This window comes from Rhinoraja longicauda, chromosome 9 (assembly GCF_053455715.1).
Source record: "Rhinoraja longicauda isolate Sanriku21f chromosome 9, sRhiLon1.1, whole genome shotgun sequence".
Classification (NCBI taxonomy): Eukaryota; Metazoa; Chordata; class Chondrichthyes; order Rajiformes; family Arhynchobatidae; genus Rhinoraja; species Rhinoraja longicauda.
The window spans coordinates 64,033,215-64,056,584 of record NC_135961.1 but is presented as its reverse complement, the minus strand read 5'-3'; the positions used below and the strand labels follow the sequence as shown (position 1 = coordinate 64,056,584).

General features: G+C 47.2%; 1 protein-coding gene across 2 annotated transcripts in view; it reads right to left on the bottom strand.

Annotated features, from left to right (window-relative positions):
• Positions 1-23,370, bottom strand: part of snap25a (synaptosome associated protein 25a) — an 86,600-nt gene that overhangs the window by 15,138 nt on the left and 48,092 nt on the right. For both annotated transcript variants that reach the window (XM_078405641.1, XM_078405640.1), the window contains exons 2-4: positions 21,958-22,097; positions 16,385-16,426; positions 2,656-2,704 (exon numbers count right to left, since the gene is read on the bottom strand). In XM_078405641.1, coding sequence (XP_078261767.1) covers positions 2,656-2,704; positions 16,385-16,426; positions 21,958-22,029 — 163 coding nt within the window. In that variant the 5' untranslated portion in view covers positions 22,030-22,097. The remainder of the gene's footprint in view (positions 1-2,655; positions 2,705-16,384; positions 16,427-21,957; positions 22,098-23,370) is intronic.

Below are 23,370 nucleotides of genomic sequence, written 5' to 3'. Positions count from 1 at the left end.
TTGACGTTGATGTGTTGGATGCAGGAGAAATGGGCAGGAGTAAAGACCTGAGCGACTTTGACAAGGGCTAAATTGCTATGGCCAGACGACTGGGTCAGAGCATCTCTGAAACGGCAAGGCTTGTGGGGTGCTCCCGGTCAGCAGTGGTGAGTACCTACCGACAGTGGTCCGAGGAGGGACAAACCACAAACCGGCGACAGACAGGGTGTTGGGCGCCCAAGGCTCATCGATGCGCAAGGGCAACGAAGGCTATCCCGTCTGGTCCGAACCGACAGAAGGTCGACTGTGGCACAAGTCACAGAAAATTTTAATGGTGGTCACGGGAGGAATGTGTCACAATACACAGTGCATCGCACCCTGCTGCGTATGGGGCTGCACACGGAGGACCAACAGCATATTAGGCAGGTGGTCATAATGTTTTGGTTCATCAGGTCATACGGTTTTGACTGATCGGTGTAGGTTTAAGGTGAGATGGAGGGGGGAGAATTTAATAGGAATCTGAGGGGTAACTTTTTTACACAAAGGCTGGTGGGTTTGTGGAGTGGGCTGCCAGAGGAGGTAGGTACTATCGCAATGTTTAAGAAATATTTGGACAGGTACCTGGATAGGATATGTTTTGAGGGATATGGGCCATCCGTAGGCAGGAGGTACTAGAGCAGACAAGTAGTCAGGATCGTCACCCAGGTCTCTGGCGCTGTAGGGCAGCAACTCTACCGCTGCGCCACCATTTGTTGTTAGGTGCCTTAGAACGACTGGGAATGATTCGTGTGCTGAGATGGTTTCCTCTTGGCAAGTCTCTGTGGCACTTACATTCTCATGGTTTCCAGCAACTTTTAACCCTTACCCCTCTCTTCTTGTACCGACCAGACAACATTAGTTAAACCTGCCCAGAGATCCTCCTGTTCAGCCTCAGCAAGTTTAGCGGGGAAAACAAAATCAGGAGAAATCAACAAAACAAATAAACATTTCTATCTGCTGAAGTTAGTTCACATGAGTAAAGACAATCTTCACAGCAGAATACCCAGCAATATATTGTTAAACAACTTTCAGCAAAAACAATCACAGTTTGTTAAAGGGCCTCTTGTCTTCACGGTTTGGAAGTGAAGTCAGCAAACATTGACTTTCCACTGCTGTTATATTAAGCTAAGAAAATCAAGGATTTACAATCGTCCACCCTCCAGTCCTCCTTCCACAAATAGTCCATTACTTGAGAACATTCTAAATTCATTGGGGTGGAACACTCTCCAAGACAGATGTAAAGCCCACCGTTTGACCTGTTTTTACAAAATATTAAACGGTCAGCTCGACATAGACAATAGACAATAGGTGCAGGAGGAGGCCATTCGGCCCTTCGAGCCAGCACCGCCATTCAATGCGATCATGGCTGATCATTCTTAATCAGTACCCCGTTCCTGCCTTCTCCCCATACCCCCTGACTCCGCTATCCTTAAGAGCTCTATCTAGCTCTCTCTCTTGAATGCATTCAGAGAATTGGCCTCCACTGCCTTCTGAGGCAGAGAATTCCACAGCTTCACAACTCTCTGACTGAAAAAGTTTTTCCTCATCTCAGTTCTAAATGGCCTACCCCTTATTCTTAAACTGTGGCCCCTTGTTCTGGACTCCCCCAACATTGGGAACATGTTTCCTGCCTCTAATGTGACATAGATTACCACATCTATCTACACCAAACCCAAACCTTTCAGGAGTAGACGAGGGCACTCGATTCAATTTGAGATACCAGCTATCAAGACAGATGTGTATAGCAATCCATTCTTCCCTCGCACAATTAAAGCATGGGATAGTCTTCACCCTACTGTAGTTCCTCAACCAGACGCAACTAAACTTAAGGCAGCTCTTCTTCTCCAAGAAGCCCTTCTTGCTTAAGTCCATACTCCGCCACCTCTAGTTTAAATTCCATTTGGAATATTTTGGAGGGCCAAGAGCCTAAAGCCAAGAACATTAACGCTCTATCCATTTCTGAAAATTCAATTCTGAAAGTTCATGAACATTTTATTTCTGAAAATTTATCGCTTATTAAACAAAAGTTTGAAACATTTTATTTTAAAATAAAAATTGGACATTCTATTTCTGGAAATTTATATTTCTGAAATTGTTTATTGCTGAAAATAAAATGTTAAAAAAATGAATATATATAATTAAAAATACAATAAAATTTGAAAATGTTATTTCTGAAAAGTTATATTTCTGAAAATTTATATAAGGTCATAAGTGATAGGAGCAGATTTAGGCCATTCGGCCCATCAAGTCTAGGCCATTCAATCATGGCTGATCTATCTCTCCCTCCTAACCCCATTCTCCTGCCTTCTCCTCATAACCCCCTGACACCCGTACTACTCATCTATCTCTGCCTTAAAAATATCCACTGGCTTGGCCTCTACAGGTGTCTGTGGCAAAGAATTCCACAGATTCACCACCCTCTGACTAAAGACATTTCTCCTCATCTCCTTCCTAAAGGAACGTCTTTTAATTATGAGGCTGTGGCCTCCAGTCCTAGACACTCCCACTAGTGGAAACATCTGAAAATATTTTCTGAATATATTTCTAAACATTCTTATTTCTGAAAGATAATCACTTGTTAAACAAAAGTTTGAAACCTAAAATTTCAAAGGACAAATTGAAACGTATCGATCTTACCTCCTTGTTCATCCAACATGACCAGAGTCTTGATTCCAGCATCCTTACTCTATTCAACACATGGTCAGGAGAAAGAAGTGGAAAGGAGAGAAAATCAGTCGGAAAATCACGTGAAAAGTTGTATCAAAGGACTGTCATAAAAAAGATGGAGGAAATTAGTTTAGTTTAGATTAGTTTACTATCTTTGATTGGACTTTATCTTGCACCAAAGGTCGTTCACATTATTCCATTTATCCTGTATCTGTACACTGGGGATGGCTAGATTGTAATCATGTGTAATCTTTCCGCTAACTGGGTTAGCATGCACAAAGCTTTTCACTGTACCTCGGTACACGTGACAATAAACTAAACTAGTTTATTTTAGTTCAGTTTAGCATAGCTTATCTTAACCTAGGTTAGCTAGAAGGGTCCCGACCCGAAACGTCCCCTATCTATGTTCTCCAGTGATGCTGCCTCACCCGCTGAGTTACTCCAACATCTGCAATGTATTATTTCTACCTCTGGAATTATCCTATTGCTCCCCGAACTCTCTGAATTCCATTGTTTAGTTTAGGTTAGCTTAGTTCAGATTAGTTTAGTTTAAAGACACAGCATGGAAACAGGTCCTTCGACCCACTGAGTCCACGCCAACCACCGATCACCAGTTTAACTAGTTCCATGTTATCCCACCTTCTGATCCACTCCCCCACTCACGAGGGGCAATTTTACAGAGTTTTGACCGCAAAGTGCTGACTTGAAGATATCTTGAAGATAAACTTCAGGGTAACACAAAACATAACACCCGGGTTCGATCCTGATTTGGGGTGCTGTCTGTATGGAGTTTGTACGTTCTCCCCGTGACCTGCCTGGGTTTTCTCCAGGTGCTCTGGTTTCCTCCCACACTCCAAAGACGTGCGGGTTTGTAGGTTAATTGGTGTCGGTAAAATTGTAAATTGTTCCCTAGTGTCAAGGGCAGAACTACCCTCACAATGTCTGTGCTGAACATGATGCCAAAAACAACTCTTATCTGCCTGCACTTGATCCATACCTCTCAATTCTTTGCATTTCCATGTGCCGTTCCAAGCCACAGGCGGCAGTGCAGGGCATCAATGGGTATTTTTAAGGTGGAGATAGATAGATTTTTGATAAGTACGGGTGTCAGGGGTTATGGGGAGAGGTTGAGAGGGAAAGATAGATCAGCCACGATTGAATGGCAGATTGGAGTTGATGGGCCGAATGGCCTAATTCTGCTCCTACAACTTATGAACTTAGGGGACTGAATGTTCCCCTTCTCCAGAGATGCTGCCTGACCTGCTGAGTGTAAATCAGCATCTGCAGTTATTTCCGACGCAAGTATTGGGAATATCTGTCCGTGTGTAGAAGGGTCCCGACCCGAAACGTCCCCTATCTATGCTCTCCAGTGATGCTGCCTGACCCGCTGAGTTACTCCAACATCTGCAATTTATTATTTCTACCTTTGGAATTATCCTACTGCTCCCCGAACTCTCTGAATTCCATTGTCGCCCATTTTCCCAACATGCCACATCTACACGCAATGTTGATAGTGGACATTATCTCATCACAGATGAGGGTGATGATTGATTTCATATGTAAAAGCTTCTCGTTAACGTGTTCCTTAACAATTGCTCATTAAATATGGGATATGGGGAGAAGGCAGGAACGGGGTACTGATTGTGGATGATCAGCCATGATCACAGTGAATGGTGGTGCTAGCTCGAAGGGCCAAATGGCCTCCTCCTGTTGTCTATTGTCTATAGTTTATGAATTTCAGCTAAATGCTATCCTTTCCAGTTCTGTTCAGTGCCATCTAATCATAGGGCCGCAGATTCCCTTCTCACTTCAAGTGTAAGAACTCACGCATTTGTGAACATCAGAATCTGTCGACCTACAATGTAACCTTTATTCAATGGATTGGTCAAAAGATTCTTTTGAATTCAATCAATTTGTCTTAACCCCCTTTTCAATCCATTCAATCCAGTGTCACATTTAATCTGTTAATATTATTAAGTAGTAAGTACCTCCTACATATCATTCACGAACAGTAAAGCACTGGAGGCCAGCAAAGCTTTAATAGGTCTATCTATAGCTGTTTCATTATCACCACCTTTTGTGCTGTTTAATTACATTCCGCCTCCTCTTTCATTTTCAGCCAATTTCCTTCCTGTCCCACCTTTCTGTTGGCATTGTCTTGTACTGCGACATGATTCAATCTTGAGTGGAGGGTCATTGTTCGTTTGCAGGTCTCCCGGCCCAGCCCAGCCCTTGCTCATCCCCTCAAGGACCGGAGAACTGGGCGGTCGCTGGTTGGCGTGGATTTGGTGGGCCGGAGGGCCTGTTTCCACGTCGCGTCTCTAAACTCCTTCAAACTAAGATGCCCCCTCAACCATTGGGTTCCAACAGCACCTTGTGTTCTGCTCAAGATTCCAGCATCTGCAGTTCCTTGTGTCTCCAAATAAAACCACTTCCCCATTCTGAACAAGGATCATAAGTTCTAGCAGCGCAGTGGTAGAGTTGCTGCCTTACAGCGCTTGCAAAGCCAGAGACCCAGGTTCGATCCCGACTACGGGTGCTGTCTGTACGTAGTTTGCACGTTCTCCCCGTGACCTGCGTGGGTTTCCTCCGAGATCTTCAGTTTCCTCCCACACTCCAGACGTACAGGTTTTGGAGGTTAATTGGCTTGGTACAAATGTAAAAATTGTCCCTTGTGTGTGGGGATCGCTGGTCGGCACGGACTTGGTGGGCCGAAGGGCCTGTTTCTGCGCTGTATCTCGAAACTAAACTAAACTAAAATAATTAAGCCATTTGACTCATCGTCTACTCTGCCATTCAATCGTGTGTATGTAGAGGGAGCCCGGTCCATGCTCGTCCCCGAGGACCAGAGAACTGGAGAGGAAGACGGAGGGAGACGGCGATGGAGGATGGAGTAGGCCATTCGGCCCTTCGAGCCAGAACTGGCTGATCATCCAGAATCAGTACCCTGTTCCCGCTTTCCCCCCGCTCTCCACTGCCTTCTGTGGCGGAGAATTCCACAGGTTCACAACTCTCGGGGTGAAAAAGGTTTATCCTCATCTCAGTCCTCAATGGCCTACCTCTTATTCTTACACTGTGTGACCCCTGGTTCTGGACTGGGACCGCGTGCAAGAGTCGCCAGGTTTTGGCGCTATTTTCAAAGTCCAGTCCCGGTCCGCGCGCTCGGTTTCCTGCGGCGGTGCTGATGCTGGTAAGAGAGTCTAACCTTCTGCACCTTCAAGGTAGGCTGCGGGAGGCACCCTGGGGCTGAAGGTGGCTGGGCGGGCGGGCGAGGAGAGGAGAGAGACGACGGTTCGCTGGACAATCCGGACGGAGGTGTGGGCTGGAGGCCCTGCAGCAGCCTGGGGTTCGCCTGGATCGGGCACTGCTCCAGGAGACTGGACTTTGAAAATGGCGCCGAAAGCTGCCGACTCTTGCACACGGTCTCAGTGGACTATCTCTATGCACCTTGTACCACTGGGTATAGTTCTTAGGTACGGAAATACTTTACTGAACTGTATGTAAAGTGTATTCACTTTATTCACTGGATCTTATAGAGACGTATATAATTATAAAAGGACTGGACAAGCTAGTTGCAGGAAAAATGTTCCCAATGTTGGGGGAGTCCAGAACCAGGGGCCACACAGTCTAAGAATAAAGGGGAGGCCATTTAAAACTACTGAGGTGAGAAAAAACTTTTTCACCCAGAGAGTTGTGAATTTGTGGAATTCTCTTCCAACTTTCTCTTTCTGCGTCTGCCAACTTCACCCCTACCCTGTCGCAGTCATCAATCATTGGCGTGCAGGTCTGCCTTCAATAAGTGACAGAGACGTAGATTCTCCACACGACAGTTGGCATCTTAGCGTGCGAACAGATGAGGTGTCTGACAACCCACCAGGCTGGTTCACACCCTCCAAGTGTTCGTGCGGTTTCGACTTTAGAGTTTAGAGATTTAGAGGTAGTATAAGGTCGGAGCAAATCAGGGCTGGCAATAGATGGCCAAGGAAAGGTGGTGCCCACAATAGCCCATTGTTGCTGGGGGGGGGGGGGGAGAGGTGATTACAAAGGGGTATATGGATGTGAACAGTGGAACTAGTAGGCCGACAAGGGTGGGGGAGGGATGGAGAGAGAGAGGGAGTGCAGGGATTATGTGAAAGTAGATACATCGCTGTTCATACCATTGGGGTGTAAACTGCACAAGCAAAATGTGACATGCTGTTCCTTCAATTTGCGCTGGGCCTCACTCTGGCAGTGGAGGAGGCCCGACAATAGACAATAGACAATAGGTGCAGGAGGAGGCCATTCGGCCCTTCGAGCCAGCACCACTATTCAATGTGATCATGGCTGATCATTCTCAATCAGTACCCCGTTCCTGCCTTCTCCCCATACCCCCTGACTCCGCTATCCTTAAGACCTCTATCCAGCTCTCTCTTGGATGCATTCAGAGAATTGGCCTCCACTGCCTTCTGAGGCAGAGGATTCCACAGATTCACAACTCTCTGACTGAAAAAGTTTGTCCTCATCTCAGTTATAAATGGCCTACCCCTTATTCTTAAACTGTGGCCCCTTGTTCTGGACTCCCCCAACATTGGGAACATGTTTCCTGCCTCTAACGTGTCCAACCCTTTAATAATCTTATACGTTTCGATAAGATCCCCTCTCATCCTTCTAAATTCCAGTGTATACAAGCCTGACAGAAAGGTCAGTGCGGGAATGGGAGGGGGAGTTAAAAATGTTTGGCAACCGGGAGATCCGGTAGGTCCGGGCGGACTGAGAGTGACTGTTCAGTAAAACGGTCGCCCAAGCTACATTTGGTCTTGCAGATATATAGAACAGCAGATACAGTATATGAGGTTGGAGGAGGTGTAAGTGAAGAGTGCCGGAAGCGCTAGAGGAGGTATAGGGATGGAACCCAGGTCTCCGGCGCTGCATTTGCTGTAAGGCAGCAACTCTACCGCTGCGCCCCCGTGCCGCCCTTAATGTAAAATTCAAGCCACTTGTTCGTTCTGCTTTAAAGCAGCTTGCGTCCAAGCTTATTCCTGGCTACGTATTACTCCCGCTCACCCCTCCCCCCACCCGCCCCGTAGCTTTACAGTCATGTGAAGGGTTTGAGCTGAAGTGAAATCTTTATTATCCCAGAGAGGAAACCACTTGCTCCCAGTAATTCTTTCTTTTATCCAGACCTCATCGAACACTTAATCTGGTTTCGCAAATCCCTCACGGGAGGCCCTGCGTAGTTCCACTGCACTTACGTCTAATCTAGAGGAAGCTCATGAAGATTTGGTGAGGTTTTGATCCTTTGTCTCGCTGCCTATTTGTAAGCACGCTGCAGATATATGAATCGGCCCACTAATCTGCCCTGCTTTATTAAGCAAGCAGGGACTGATGTTACTCGACAATCTGTCACTACCTTTAAGTGAAGCAGATGCTATTCTTAAGGCTATCTTTGATCAGGCTCTACTGGCTTTATCAGTTCAGTTTATTGTCACGTGTACCGAGGTACAGTGAAACACATTTGTAGCGGTTTAATTTAGAGATACAGCGCAGAAACAGGCCCTTCGACCCACCGGGTCCGCGCCGACCAGCGATCCCCGCACACTACCACTACCCTACACCCACTAGGGACAATTTTACATTTACCAAGCCAATTAACCTACAATTGGCCTGTATGTCTTTGGAGTGTGGGAGAAAACCGAAGATCTCGGAGAAAACCCACGCAGGTCACGGGGAGAGCGTGCAAACTCCGTACAGACAGCGCCCGTAGTCGGGATCAAACCCGGGTCTCCGGCGCTGCATTCGCTGTATGGCAACAACTCTACCGCTGCGCCACCGTGACCGCCCACGGTCTATCGAGGCAGCAGAAAGACAATACATGATTGTAATCTTGCCATTTACATAGGTATATGTATAGGTACATGATAAGGGAATAAGGTTTCATGCAAGGTAAAGCCAGCAAAGTCCAATCAAAAATAGTCCAAGGGTCACCAATGAGGTAGATAGTAGTTCAGCACTGCTCTCTGGTTGTGGTAGGATGGTCCATGCACTAAATGCTATTCACCTTATTCCCTTTATCATGTATCTGTAAACTGTAAATGGCTCGATTGTCACCATGCATTGCCTTTCTGCTGACTGGTTAGCACGCAACAAAAGCTTTTCACTGTACCTCGGTATATGTGACAATAAACTAAACTCATCTCAGATGTAATAATAAAGGGACTGCAGATGCTGGTTTCTTTGAAGGACACAAAGTGCTGGAGTAACTCATCGGGTCAGGCAGCATCTCTGGAGAACATGGATGGGTGACGTTTCACAGAGTGCTGGAGTAACTCAGCGGGTCAGGCAGCATCTCTGGAGAACATGGATAGGTGACGTTTCACAGAGTGCTGGAGTAACTCAGCGGGTCAGGCAGCATCTCTGGAGAACATGGATAGGTGACGTTTCACAGAGTGCTGGAGTAACTCAGCGGGTCAGGCAGCATCTCTGGAGAACATGGATAGGTGACGTTTCAGGTCGGAACCCTTCCTCAGGCTGATTTTAGGGGGGGTGGGGAGGAACTGGAAGGAAGAGAAGTCCAGGACAAATCAGGGCCGACAACATCAGACAGGGTGGATCCCTGATAGGCAGATTGAATGAACGTTGAATTCTCTAATTTAAGGTAACTTACAAACACTCTCATCCCACCCTCCCTCCATTAAAAGTCAGTTAACCAGTCACTCAACAAACACCCAACAATGGGCTGCTTCCTTTATCATCGTTACATTTTTGCTTATCGTTCATTCATTGTTCTTTATCTCCCTGCATCATCGTCTAAGCCTCTTGTTTCCCTTTTCCCTAACCAGTCTGAAGAAGGGTCTCGACCCAAAAGGTCACCCGTTCCTTCTCTCCAGAGATGCTGCCTGTCCAGAGATACTGAGTTACTCCAGCTTTTTGCGTCTCTTCGGTTTAAACCAGCATCTGCAGTTCCTTCCTCCACAGTTAGTAATGATGTCTGAAGAAGGGTCTCGACCCGAAACGTCACCCATTCCTTCTCTCCTGAGATGCTACCTGACCTGCTGAGTTACCTGCATTTTGTGAATAAATACCTTTGATTTGTACCAGCATCTGCAGTTATTTTTTTATACTATATGTATCCTCTTGGGATCACACCATCTCTCAGTCAACAATTGGCCTGTCAGGGAACCTCCTTACATGAGGTCATCTTTTGCCCAGCCCTGATGACACTGGTGGTGGGCCGGATCTCCAACAACGATGAGAAGGCCTACCGGGAGGAGGTGGCTGATCTGGCACTCTGGTGTCAGGACAATAGCCTCCTCTTGAATGTCACTAAAACGAAGGAGCTGATTGTGGACTTCAGAAGGGCTAAACATCCAAGGACGTACACGCCACTGGAGGTAAATGGGTCTACTGTGGATAGGGTGAGCAGTTTTAAATACTTGGGAGTCCGCATCACGGAGGATCTGACGTGGGCAACGCACATTGCCGCACTGGTGGGTAAGGCAAAGCAGCGCCTTTACCACCTCAGACAGCTGAGGAAATTCAGAGTGTCTCTGAGGATCCTTCATTGCTTCTACTCTGGGGCTGTAGAGAGCATCCTGTCCGGCAACATTACAGTCTGGTTTGGGAACAGCTCTGCCCAGGACAGGATGGCCCTGCAGAGAGTAGTGCGTGCGGCAGAACGCACCATGGGAACGACACTCGTCCCCTTGCAGGACCTATACATCAGGAGGTGCAGATCCAGAGCAAGCAAGATTATGAGGGACCCCTGCCACCCCAGTAACGGACTGTTCCAGATGCTACGATCAGGCAAACGCCTCCGCTGTCACGCTGTGAAAACGGAGAGGATGAGACGGAGTTTCTTCCCACAGGCCATCAGGACTGTCAACTTTTATAACCCCAGAGACTAAATTTTTGTCTACACTACAGTAACTTATTAACTTTATTTATATGCTGTAACTGTAATTCTTTTTTGTGCACAAACCGCAGGCATTGCCACTTTCATTTCACTGCACATCGTGTATGTGTATGTGACAAATAAACTTGACTTGACTTGACTTGATTTGTCCTGGTCTTTTCTTGCTTTCCGTTCCTCCCCTCTACAATCAGTCTGAAGAAGTGCCCCGACACGAAGCGCCACCTATCCATGTTCTCCACGGATGCTGCCTGTCCAGCTGAGTTACTCCAGCACTTTGTGTCCACATTTGCTATTCTTAAGGATTTGGTAAATGAATGTCTCTTGAGAGAAGCCAGACTGATTCATTCTGTTTGTGGAGGAAAGGAAAATGTGTTGGATTTTGTACTACACAGAAAAAGAAACCGTAAATCAGTGAAGTTCACAAAAACTTTAGTAAACTGGAAGCCAGAAAGCTACCCTCTGCAGTCATCTGCAATAATAGACGCGAGGGCCTGAGCTACAGGGGGGAGGTGACTGGAGGAGACTCACTGTGATGGATGTTTCTTTTTGTTTGATTGTGTGTGTTATTGATTATTTTTATTGCTCTTATTGTTGGACTGTGGGTAATCTTTCATTTCACTGCACATGTATGTGTATGTGACAAATAAACTTGACTTGACTTGACTTGGAGAGGCTGAGGACATTATTCAATAGACAATAGACGAGCAGCTTTATTGGTTAAATTGGCTTCAGGAAAAGTTGTAACTTGTCCCTGAGTGTAGGATAGTGTTAGTGTGCGGGGATCGCTGTTCGGCGTGGAATCGGTGGGCTGAAGGACCTGTTTCCGTGCTGTATCTCCAAACTAAACTAAATCAAAGGCTTACTGATTATGGGGAGGGAGATGCTTTGAAATGTTAATTCTGTTGTAATGTAGGAAACATGTCAAGTGAAACCACACACAACAAGATTTTATAAACGGCAACATTGGTCAAATAATCTACTAACGCTGAGTGATGAATATTAGCCACAGCCAACTCCCCCGATCTTCAGTAGGTGGACTTGAGGGTGCAGATGGTTTAACATCAAAGATGGATCTTCTGGCAATGGGGCAGCGAAGCTTGCATTTTCTATCAGGATGCATCTCAGCCTGGTTTGGCAACTACTCCGCTCATGACTGCTGGAATCAACCACAGACGAGCAGAAACATGGTGGGCGGTGGAGTTCCTGCCTTATAGCACCAAAGTTCTGCTCTTTGCTTCCCTTCCCTCCAGATGGAACAAGGATAGTGTAAGAAAATAACTGCAGATGCTGGTACAAATCGAAGGTATTTATTCGCAAAATGCTGGAGTAACTCAGCAGGTCAGGCAGTATCTCAGGAGAGAAGGAATGGGTGACGTCACCCATTCCTTCTCTCCTGAGATGCTGCCTGACCTGCTGAGTTACTCCAGCATTTTGTGAACAAGGATAGAGTACCCCTGGTGCCCTTCACCTGTTTTAGTTGAGAGTTTAAAGGTACAACGCGGAAACAGGCCCTTCGGCCCACCGTGTCCGCGCTGACCAGCGATCCCCGCACGCTAACACTATCCCACACCCGCTAGGGACAATTTTTACATTTACCAAGCCAATTAACCTACAGACCTGTACGTCTTTGGAGTGTGGGAGGAAACCGAAGATCTCGTAGAAAACCCACGCAGGTCACGGGGAGAACGTACAAACTCCGTACAGACAGCACCCGTCGTCGGGATCGAACCCGGTTCTCCGGCGCTGCATTCGCTGTAAGGCAGCAACTCTACCGCTGTAACCCACCTAAACCTTTCCTATCCATGTACCTGTTCAAGTGTCTTTTAAATGCCGTTTTCGTACCTGCCTCAACTACCTCCTCTGGTATCTGGTTGTACACACAGTGAAATGAGTGCCCCTCATTTTCATATTAAGTCTTGCTCCTCCAGATAGATAGAACATCCTAAACCTATGGTTCTTGATGTCCTTACCCGGGGGGAATAAAAGTGTGCATTCAAAAGGTTGCCCCTCAGGTTCCTATTAAATCATGCCCCCTCACCAGAAGAGTTGCTGCCTCATAGTGCCAGTGACACAGATTCGATCCCGACTACGGGTGTTGTCTGTACGGAGTTTGTACGTTCTCCCCGTGACCTGCGTGGGTTTCCTCCGGTTGCTTCCGTTTCCTCCCACACTCCGAAGACGTACAGGTTTGTAGGTGAATTGGGATTCGGTAAAAATTGTAAATTGATCCTAGTGTAGGATCGCGCTAGTGTACGGGGTGATCGCTGGTCGGCACGGACGGACTCGGCGGGCCGAAGGGCCTGTTTTCATGCTGTATCTCTAAACTAAACTCTGTCTGGTTCGTGATTCCACTACCCTGCGTAAAATGACCCTGTGCATTCACCCTGTCAATTCCCCTCATGATTTGATAAACCTCTGTAAGGTCACCCCTCAGCCTCCTGCGCTCCAAGGAATAAAGTCCTAGCCTGCGTTCAAGTTATCGCAACTGTTTATCTTCGGCCCTGAATGCCTACATCGTTTTTCTTCCATCATCGGGCGGCACGGTGGCGCAGCGGTAGAGTCGCTGCCTTGCAGCGCTTGCAACGCCGGAGACCCGGGTTCGACCCCGACTATGGGCGCTGTCTGTACGGACTTTGTACGTTCTCCTCGTGACCCGCGTGGGTTTTCTCCGAGATCTTCGGTTTCAATAGACAATAGACAATAGGTGCAGGAGGAGACCCTTCGGCCCTTCGAGCCAGCACCGCCATTCAATGTGATCATGGCTGATCATTCTCAATCAGTACCCCGTTCCTGCCTTCTCCCCATACCCCCTGACTCCGCTATCCTTAAGGATATTTTTAGTTTCCTCCCACACTCCAAAGACGTACAGGTTTGTAGGTTAATTGGCTTGGGTTTGTATACTTGGTATAAGTGTAAATCACCCTTAGTGTGTGTAGGAGAGTGGGAGTGTGTTGGGATCGCGGACTCGGTAGGCCGAAGGGCCTGTTTCTGCGCTGTATCTCTAAACTGAACTAAACTAAACCAAAAATATTTAGCATCCACAGTTCATTGTCGTTGTCAGATATTTTTAGTAGCCGTTCTGTTACGTTCCTTTAAGATGTCTATTGTAATATTGGAACACAGCTGGTTAATCTATTTTCAGAGTTTCCTTCGAGCTAGTGATGAACTTAATTGAAGTGTTTTGATGTCATTACTGACTTGCACGGACTGACTCTCTTTAAGAATAAAATGTGGAGACAGCTCTGATGATTATTTCCTCCAGTCTCTCACATTGGACATCAATGGGCGGTCACGGTGGCACAGCGGTAGAGTTGCTGCCTTACAGTGCTCACAGCGCCGGAGACCCGGGTTCGATCCCGACTACGGGTGCTGTCTGCATGGAGTTTGCACGTACTCCCCGTGACCTGCGTGGGTTTTCTCCGAGATCTTCGGTTTCCTCCCACACTCCAAAGATGTACAGGCTTGTACTACTTGTAGGTTAATTGGCTTGGTACGAAAGGAAAGAGAGGAAAGCTCTTCAGCGGGTAGTCCATAGAGCTTAGAGGACCATCGGAACACAGCTACCAGCCTTGGAGGGCACCTACAACACACGATGCCTCAGAAAAGCCACCAGCATCCACAAAGACTCTTCACACCCCTGCAACAGTCTGTTCGAACTTCTACCATTGGGCAGACGATACAAGGCCTTCTACACCCGCACCTGCAGACTCAGGAACAGCTTCATCCCCAGGGCCATAGCTGCCATGAACCGGTCCTGCTGAGCCGGATGGTCACATCGCACAGTGAACCGGCACAGATGTACTTGCACTTTATTCTGTCTTAAAACTGTTACAATTTGTTTCATTGGGTTGTTTAAATTAATACTGACTAGCTAATTAAATTATTGCATCGTATGGGAGGCGCATTCCCAATCTCATTGTACCCCTGTACAATGACAATAAAGATATATTGTATTGTATTGTATTGAATGTAAATTGTCCCTAGTGTGTGTCGGATAGTGTTAATGTGCGGGGATCGCTGGTCGGTGCGGACTCGGTGGGCCGAAGGGCCTGTTTCCGCGCTGTATCTCTAAACTAAACACTAACGATAGGCATGTAAAGCTCTATCTCAACAACGTTTTAGTTCCATTCTACAGGTCTGCACCATTATATTAATTAATTGTTCAAAACTATATTTACTTTCAGACTGATCAAAAGGGGACAGCTGGTTTACATTTGCACAAATTAATTTAATTACTTAAGACTGGCTGCAATTCTAAAAATACACAGCTTTATCCTAACCATCAAAAGCTTCTGCTAAAGTCTACCAGACTCAAGCACAGTTATTAATTGTAGATGGTATCGGCAGTCAGAACCGTTCTCACAGGGTGGAATTACCAATGATTAGAGGGCATAGCTTTGAGGTCAGATGGGGGAAAAGTTAAAGTAGATGTGCCGAGTACGTTTTTGGAACGTGCTGCCAGGCGTGGTTAATAGTGCCAACAATCTCACTCCCAAATAAAGGATAAGGTGACGTCACCGCCCTGCGCCCCACGTGACCTCACCCAGCCAGCGGCCACGTGCTCCCGCTCCACCAATGGCGGCCGCCTGGGCCGGGAGGCGGACTGCTTCGCTACCTCCGTTAGGCGGCACCCGGGCCTCCGGACCTACACTGTCCAGACCTACACTGTCCAGACTTACAGTGTTCGGACCTACAGTGTCCGGACCTACACTGTCCGGACCTACAGTGTCCGGACCTACAGTATCCGGGCCTACAGTGTCCGGGCCTACAGTGCCTGGACCTACAGTGTCCGGGCCTACAGTGTCCAGACCTACAGCATCCGGGCCTACGGTATCCGGGCCTAAAGTGTCCAGACCTACAGCATCCGGGCCTACGGTATCCGGGCCTACAGTGTCCGGACCTACAGCGTCCGGGCCTACAGCGTCCGGGCCTACAGCATCCGGGCCTACAGCGTCCGGGCCTACAGCGTTCGGGCCTACAGCGTCCGAGCCTAAAGCATCTGGGCCTACAGCGTCCGGGCCTACAGCCCCCCCCCCCCCCCCCCCCCCAGGCCTAATACAGGACAAGGGCGGGACAAACCAATTTAGCCCGATATACGGCTAATACGGGACAGTTGGCAACCCTAGTGGTGGTGGTGGCAGATACAATGGTGGTGGCTAGACACATGGATATGCAGGGAATAGAGGGAATAGAGGGATATGGATCATGTGCAGGCAGAGGAGATCAGTTTAACGTCAATGTCTTTGGACAGCCTGTAGTGGAGGGCCTGTTCCTGTGCTGTAACATTCTATATTCTATTTTTAAATATTTATAAATGTTTAAAACAATTAATTTTAAAGAATTGGAACAAAATATACCCAGACATAACCCATAGGCAGAACTCATAGAGTTCTCCAGAGATGCTGCCTGACCCGCTGAGTTAGTCCAGCATTTTGTGTCTGTCTTTGGTTAACCCATATCCGTGGGGCGGCACGGTGGCGCGACGGTAGAGTTGCTGCCTTACAGCGCCAGGGAACCAGGTTCGATCCTGACTACGGGCGCTGTCTGTACGTGGTTTGTACATTCTCCCCATGACCTGCGTGGGTTCTCTCCGAGATCTTCGGTTTCCTCCCACGCTCCAAAGGCGCACAGGTTTGTAGGGGGTTAATTGGCTTGGTATGAATGTAAATTGTCTCGAGTGTGTGTAGGATTGCGTTAGTGTGCGGGGACCGCTGGTCAGCGTAGACCCGGTGGGCCAAAGGGGCCTGTTTCCACGCTGTATTTCTAAACTAAACAAAGGCAGTTCTCTTCCAAATGAGAAGTGCTTACCTCTTCAACGAGCTGTAACATGCGACGGGTGCTTTCCAATGACTGCAAACAAGAAGAAAAAAGGAAATCAGTTATGAAGTTATGACAAAACACCTCGACTGTTCCCCAAAAAATAAACCACAAAAATCATAAGGTGGACACAAAATACTGGAGTAACTCAGTGGGACAGGCAGCATCTCCGGAGAGAAGGAATGGGTGGCGTTTCGGGTCGAGACCCTTTTTCAGACCTTCTCTCCCGAGATGCTGCCTGTCCCGCTGAGTTACACCAGCATTTTGTGTCTACTTTTGACTTAAACCAGCATCTGCAGTTCTTTCCCGCACGAAAATCATAAAATAGGATCATAAATCGATAGAGGCTTGGCAGCCCATTGTTCTTGTGTCAACTCTTTGTAAGAACCATCTTCTTCCACCCTTTCCCTAGGTTAATTCCCGGAATGGCGGGACTGTCATATGTTGAAAAACTGGAGCGGCTAGGCTTGTATACACTGGAATTTAGAAGGATGAGAGGGGATCTTATTGAAACATATAAGATTATTAAGGGATTGGACACATTAGAGACAGGAAACATGTTCCCAATGTTGGGGGAATCCAGAACCAGGGGCCACAGTTTAAGAATAAGGGGTCGGCCATTTATGAATGGAGATGAGGAAAACCTTTTTCAGTCAGAGAGTTGTAAATCTGTGGAATTCTCTGCCTCAGAAGGCAGTGGAGGCCAATTCACTGGATGCTTTCAAGAGAGAGCTAGATAGAGCTCTTAAGGATAGCGGAGTCAGGGGGTATGGGGAGAAGGCAGGAACGGGTTACTGATTGTGAATGATCAGCCATGATCACATTGAATGGCGGTGCTGGCTTGAAGGGCCGAATGGCCTAATCCTGCACCTATTGTCTATTGTCTATTTCTTCAGTCTGAAGAAGGGTCTCGACACGAAACGTCACCCATTCCTTATCTCCTGACATGCTGCCTGACCTGCTGAGGTACTCCAGCATTTTGTGAAATAAATACCCTGTTCCTGCCTTCTCTCCATATCCCTTGACTCCTCTATCTTTAAGAGCTCTATCTAAATCTCTCTTGAAAGCATCCAGAAAATCGGCTTCCACTGCCTTCTGAGGCAAAGAATTCCACAGATTCTCAACTCTTAGGGTTAAAATATTTTTCATCATCTCCTTTCTAAATGGCCTACTCCTTATTCTTAAACTTTGGCCCCTGATTCTAGACTACCCCAACATCGGGGACATGTTTCCTGCCTCTAGTGTGTCTAAACCAGTAATAATCTTATATGTTTCAATAAGATTAGTATTATGGTTATTAACTTATTGCATCTTTTGATTATTATATATTATCTGTGTGTATTGCGTTTACAAGCCTGTTGTGCTGCTGCAAGTAAAAAATTAATTGCTGGTGCTTAATAACAATTAAGCTCTCTTGACTCTTGAAACATTATTGCATTGATAATGGATCAAGAGGTTACACCTACCCAGAGATCATATCATTGTTAGCAACGAATAAAGTTAAAAACCAAAGAAGATAAAGGCATACATAAATTGCTGGAGTAACTCAGCGGGTCAGGCAGCATCTCTGGAGAGAAGGAATGGGTAATGTTTCGCATGGAGTCCCTTCTTCAGACTGATGTCAAGGGAGGGGCGGGACAGAGATAGAATGTAGTCAGAGACAGTAAGACTGGCAAGAGAACTGGGAAAGGGGGGGGGGATGGAGAGAGAGAGAGGGAAAGCAAAGGCCATCTGAAGTTAGAGAAGTCAATGTTCATACCGCTGGGATGTAAGCTGCCCAAGCGAAATATGAGGTGCTGTTGGCATTTCAAAAGTCACCCGAGTTCTTTCAAGATCTAAAAAAGACATGGAGTAACTCAGCGGGTCAGGCAGCATCTCTGGAGAACATGGATAGGTGATGTTTCACAGAATGCTGGAATAACTCAGCGGGTCAGGCAGCATCTCTGGAGAACATGGATAGGTGATGTTTCACAGAGTGCTGGAGTAACCCAGCAGCATCTCTGGAGAACATGGATGGGTGACGTTTCGGGTCGGGAACTTTCTTCCAAAGAGCAGGAGAGTGGCAGGAATCACAGAGGGGGAGTGATGAGAGAGGGCCCCACAACTGTGACCCCTGGTTCTGGACTCCCCCAACATCGGGAACATTTTTCCTGCATCTGGCCTGTCCAATCCTTTAAGAATTGTATATGTTTCTCTAAGACTCCCTCTCATCCTTCTAAATTCCAGTGAATACAAGCCCAGTCAACCCATTCTTTCGTCGTATGTCAGTCCTGTCATCCCGGGAATTAACCTGGTTAACCTGTGCTGCACTCCCACAATAGCAATAAGGAATTAACAATGGGGATGGTTGGGAGGGGAGAAGGGTGGTTAGATTTGTAGGCTGAATGAGAGAGATGCTACCTGGCCCGCTGAGTTACCCCAGCACTTTGTGTCTGTCTTCAGTATAAACCAGCATGTGCGGTTCCTTCCTACACACTGAGCGTGGCACCTTTGTTCGAGGCACAATCAGTTCACGTGACTTTCCTTTGTCACTTCATGCCTGCCTGGCTGTTGATCAGCTTATCCAGAAGGTTAAGTTCTTTGGCTTGATCAAAAAGTCCCTGCATCGCATTAACATTCACTTAAACTGTTCGGCAAATGACGTACATCAGTGCTGAAAACCTTATGTAATGCTGCAAGGGATTATCGAGTCGTAGAGTCAAAGAGTGATACAGTGTGGAAACAAGTCCTTCGGCCCAACTCGCCCACACCGGCCACCATGTCCCAGGCACATTAGTCCCACTCGCCCGTGTTTGGTCCAGATCCCTCCAAACCTGTCCTATCCATGTACCAGTCTAACTGTTTCTTAAATGTTGGGATAGTCCCTGCCTCAACTACCTCCTCTGGCAGCTCGTTCCATACACCCACCACCCTTTGTGTGAAAATATTACCAATCAGATTCCTATTAAATCTTTTCCCCTTCACCTTAAACCCATGTCCTCTGGTCCTCGATTCCCCTACTCTGGGCAAGAGACTCTGTGCGTCTACCCGATCTATTCCTCTCATGATTTTGTACACCTCTATAAGATCACCCCTCATCCTCCTGCACTCCAAGGAATAGAGTCCCAGCCTACTCAACCTCTCCCTGTAGCTCACACCCTCTAGTCCTGGCAAGGTCTAGTCCTGGATTAGAGTGGAAACATGCTAAATAGATTTTATTTTCAAATACATGGCCATGCAAACACTACTTATTCCTCAAGGAATTCTCTCCCATTTAACAATTAGACCTGCACTTGATCATTTTTGTCAATATCAGTATTCTTAATATTATCATTGTAGGATATTTATATTAAGGGTAGACATAAAATGCCGGTGTAACTCAACGGGTCAGTCAGCGTCTTTGGAGAAAAGGAATAGGTGACGTTTCGTGTCGGGGCCCTTCTTAACACCTGAAGACGTCACCTATTCCTTTTTTCCCAGAGATGCTGCCCGGTCCGCTGAGTAACTCCAGCATTTTGTGTAGGAAAAAAAACCTGCGGATGCTGGTTTAAATCGAAGGTAGACACAAAATGCTGGAGTAACTCAGCGGGTCAGGCAGCATCTCTGGCGAGATGGAATGGGTGACGTTTCGGGTCGAGACCCTTCTTCAGTCAGAGGGCGGCACGGTGGCGCAGCGGTAGAGTTGCCGCCTTACAGCGAATGCAGCGCCTGAGACTCAGGTTCGATCCTGACTACGGGCGCCGTCTGTACGGAGTTTGTACGTTCTCCCCGTGACCTGCGTGGGTTTTCTCCGAGATTTTTGGTTTCCTCCCACACTCCAAAGACGTGCAGGTTTGTAGGTCAATTGGCTGGGCAAATGTAAAAATTGTCCCTAGTGGGTGTAGGATAGTGTTAGTGTGCGGGGATCGCCGGGCGGCGCGGACCCGGTGGGCCGAAGGGCCTGTTTCTGCGCGGTATCTCTAAAGTCACCCATTCCTTCTCTTCAGAGATGCTGCCTGACCCGCTGAGTTACTCCAGCATTTTGTGTCTACCTTTCAGCACTTTGTGTCTACCTTTCTGCAAATCCTTTCTATGCTTAATATTAAGGGGATAAGGATGTTTTTGCAATAATATTGGGGTTTTAACTTTCATGTGTTTTTTGGTTTATCGTGTTATCTATAGGTGGTGCGTTTTCAGGCCTGTTATGCTGCTGCAAGTAAAAATATTATTGTTCCTTTTTCGGTATATATGACAATTAAACCTTCCTGATTTTAACTCTTAATATTAGCAGTGCCAGTACTGTAACTTTTATGTGTATATTCAACAGTGATATTAGTTTCAGGAGATATCTGCTTTGGAAAGGAGATGAGGAGGAATTTATTTAGCCAGAGGGTGGTGAATCTGTGGAATTCATTGCCACAGAAGGCTGTGGAGGCCAAGTCAGTGGATATTTCTAAGGTGGAGATAGATAGATTCTTGATTAGTACGGGTGTCAGGGGTGATGGGGAGAAGGCAGGAGAATGGGGTTGAGAGGGAGACTTAAATCAGCCTGCACTCTTTTTGGCTTAATGATATCCTTCCTGTAGCAGGATGATCAAAACTGAACACCTCCGTGAGATCACCCCTCAGTCTCCTGCGTGCCAAAGGAATAAAGTCAGAGCCTGTTCAGCCTCCCCCGCTCACTCAGGTCCTCGGGTTCTGGCAACACCTTCATATATAGAAGATAGACACAAAATTCTGGAGGAACTCAGCGGGCCAGGCAGCATCTCTGGAGAGAAGGAACGGGTGACGTTTCGGTTCGAGGCCCTTCTTCAGACTCGACCCGAAAAGTATTTAGAAGGAATTTAGGGGTTCTTATCAAACGTATAAGATTATTAAGGGGTTGGACACGTTAGAGACAGGAAACATGTTCCCATTGTTGGGGGAGTCCAGAACAAGGGGCCACAGTTTATGAATAAGGGGTAGGCCATTTAGAACGGAGATGAGGAAAAACTTTTTCAGTCAGAGAGTTGTGAATCTGTGGAATTCTCTGCCTCAGAAGGCAGTGGGGGCCAATTCTCTGAATGCATTCAAGAGAGAGCTGGATAGAGCTCTTAAGGATAGCGGAGTCAGGGGGTATGGGGAGAAGGCAGGAACGGGGTACTGATTGAGAATGATCAGCCATGATCACATTGAATGGCGGTGCTGGCTCGAAGGTCCGAATGGCCTCCTCCTGCACCTATTGTCCATTGTCTATTGTCACCCTTTGCTGCTCTCCGGAGATGCATCCTGTCCCGTTGAAGTTACTCCAGCATTTCATGTCTATCTTCTATATGAAGGTGTTGCCAGGACCCGAGGACCTGAGTTTTGAGTCTATCAGCATCTGCAGTTCCTTCCTGCACATGATGTAGCGAGAGATAGAACGATGAATGGAAGATACGCAATAAAGTGACGATGTTAAAGGAAGCGGCCCTTTGTTAGCCGTTTGTCGGGTGAACATATGAAACCAGATGTGTTCAACGTGAGAGATTCGGTGGCACAGAAAGGGCCAAACGGTGATATGAGTTCAGACGCTGGTGAAAACCAAAAGGCGGTGGGATTTGGTGCTTTTGCCCGGTGTGGCTTACCTCGTCAGCTACCTGGTCGGCTCGCTGTTGCATGTTCTCCAGCTCATTGCGCATATCGGCATCGTCGGCCATGGTGAAAGAACGCTACCCTTGCCCGTGACACTCCCCAGCAAGGTGCAACACAAAGGTACTGATTACACCTGGTGATAAAATAGACGGGTGAATTAGAAACATAGAAAACAGGGGCAGGAGTAGGCCATTCGGCCCTTCGAGCCAGCACCGCCATTCAATATGATCATTTAGATTTAGATTTCTTTAGATTTAGAGATACAGCGCGGAAACAGGCCCTTCTGCCCACCGGGTCCGCGCCGCCCAGCGATCCCCGCTCACTAACACTATCCTACACCCACTAGGGACAATTTTGACGTTTGCCCAGCCAATTAACCTACAAACCTGTACGTCTTTGGAGTGTGGGAGGAAATCGAAGATCTCGGAGAAAACCCACGCAGGTCACGGGGAGAACGTACAAACACCGTACAGACGGCGCCCGTAGTCAGGATCGAATCTGAGTCTCCGGCGCTGCATTCGCTGTAAGGCGGCAACTCTACCGCTGCGCCACCATGCCGCCTGGCTGATCATCCAAAATCGGTATCCCGTTCCGGCTTTTTCCCCATATCCCTTGATTCCGTTAGCCCTAAGAGCTAAATCTAACTCTCTCTTGAAAACACCCAGTGGATTGGCCTCCACTGCCTTCTGTGACAGAGAATTCAACAGATTCACAACTCTCTGGGTGAAAAAGCTTTTCCTCATCTCAGTCCCAAATGGCCTACCCCTTATTCTTAAACTGTGTGACCCCTAGTTCTGGACTCCCCCAACATCGGGAACATTTTTCCTGCTCATTCTAATTTACGCACTTAAGTACATTTTAATTCGAATTAGGCAATTAGAATGATCTGCTTAAATATAAAATTCAAATGTTTTTCTTTTTTGTACTTTACACTGTAATGAACACAAATGTTGAACATCAAAACATGAGGATTCCTAACTAAAGATAAAACGTAAAATGCTGGAGTAACTCAGCGGGACAGGCAGCATCTTTGGAGGGAAGGAATGGGTGACTTTGCAGGTCGAGACCTTTCTCCAGACCCGAAATGTCTCCCCATTCCTTCTCTCCAGAGATGCTGCCTGTCCCACTGAGTTCCTCCAGCATTTTGTGTCCATCTTCGGTGTAAGCCAGCATCTGTAGTTCCTTCCTACGCAAGATTCCTAACTAAAATTAAGTAGAATACATTACCTATATGGGCTTTTACCTTACTCCAAAGACGTACAGGTATGTAGGTTAATTGACTGGGTAAATGTAAAAATTGTCCCTAGTGTGTGTAGGATAGTGTTAATGTGCGGGGCTCGCTGGGCGGCGCGGACTCGGTGGGCCGAAGGGCCTGTTTCCGCGCTGTATCTCTAAATCTTAAAAAA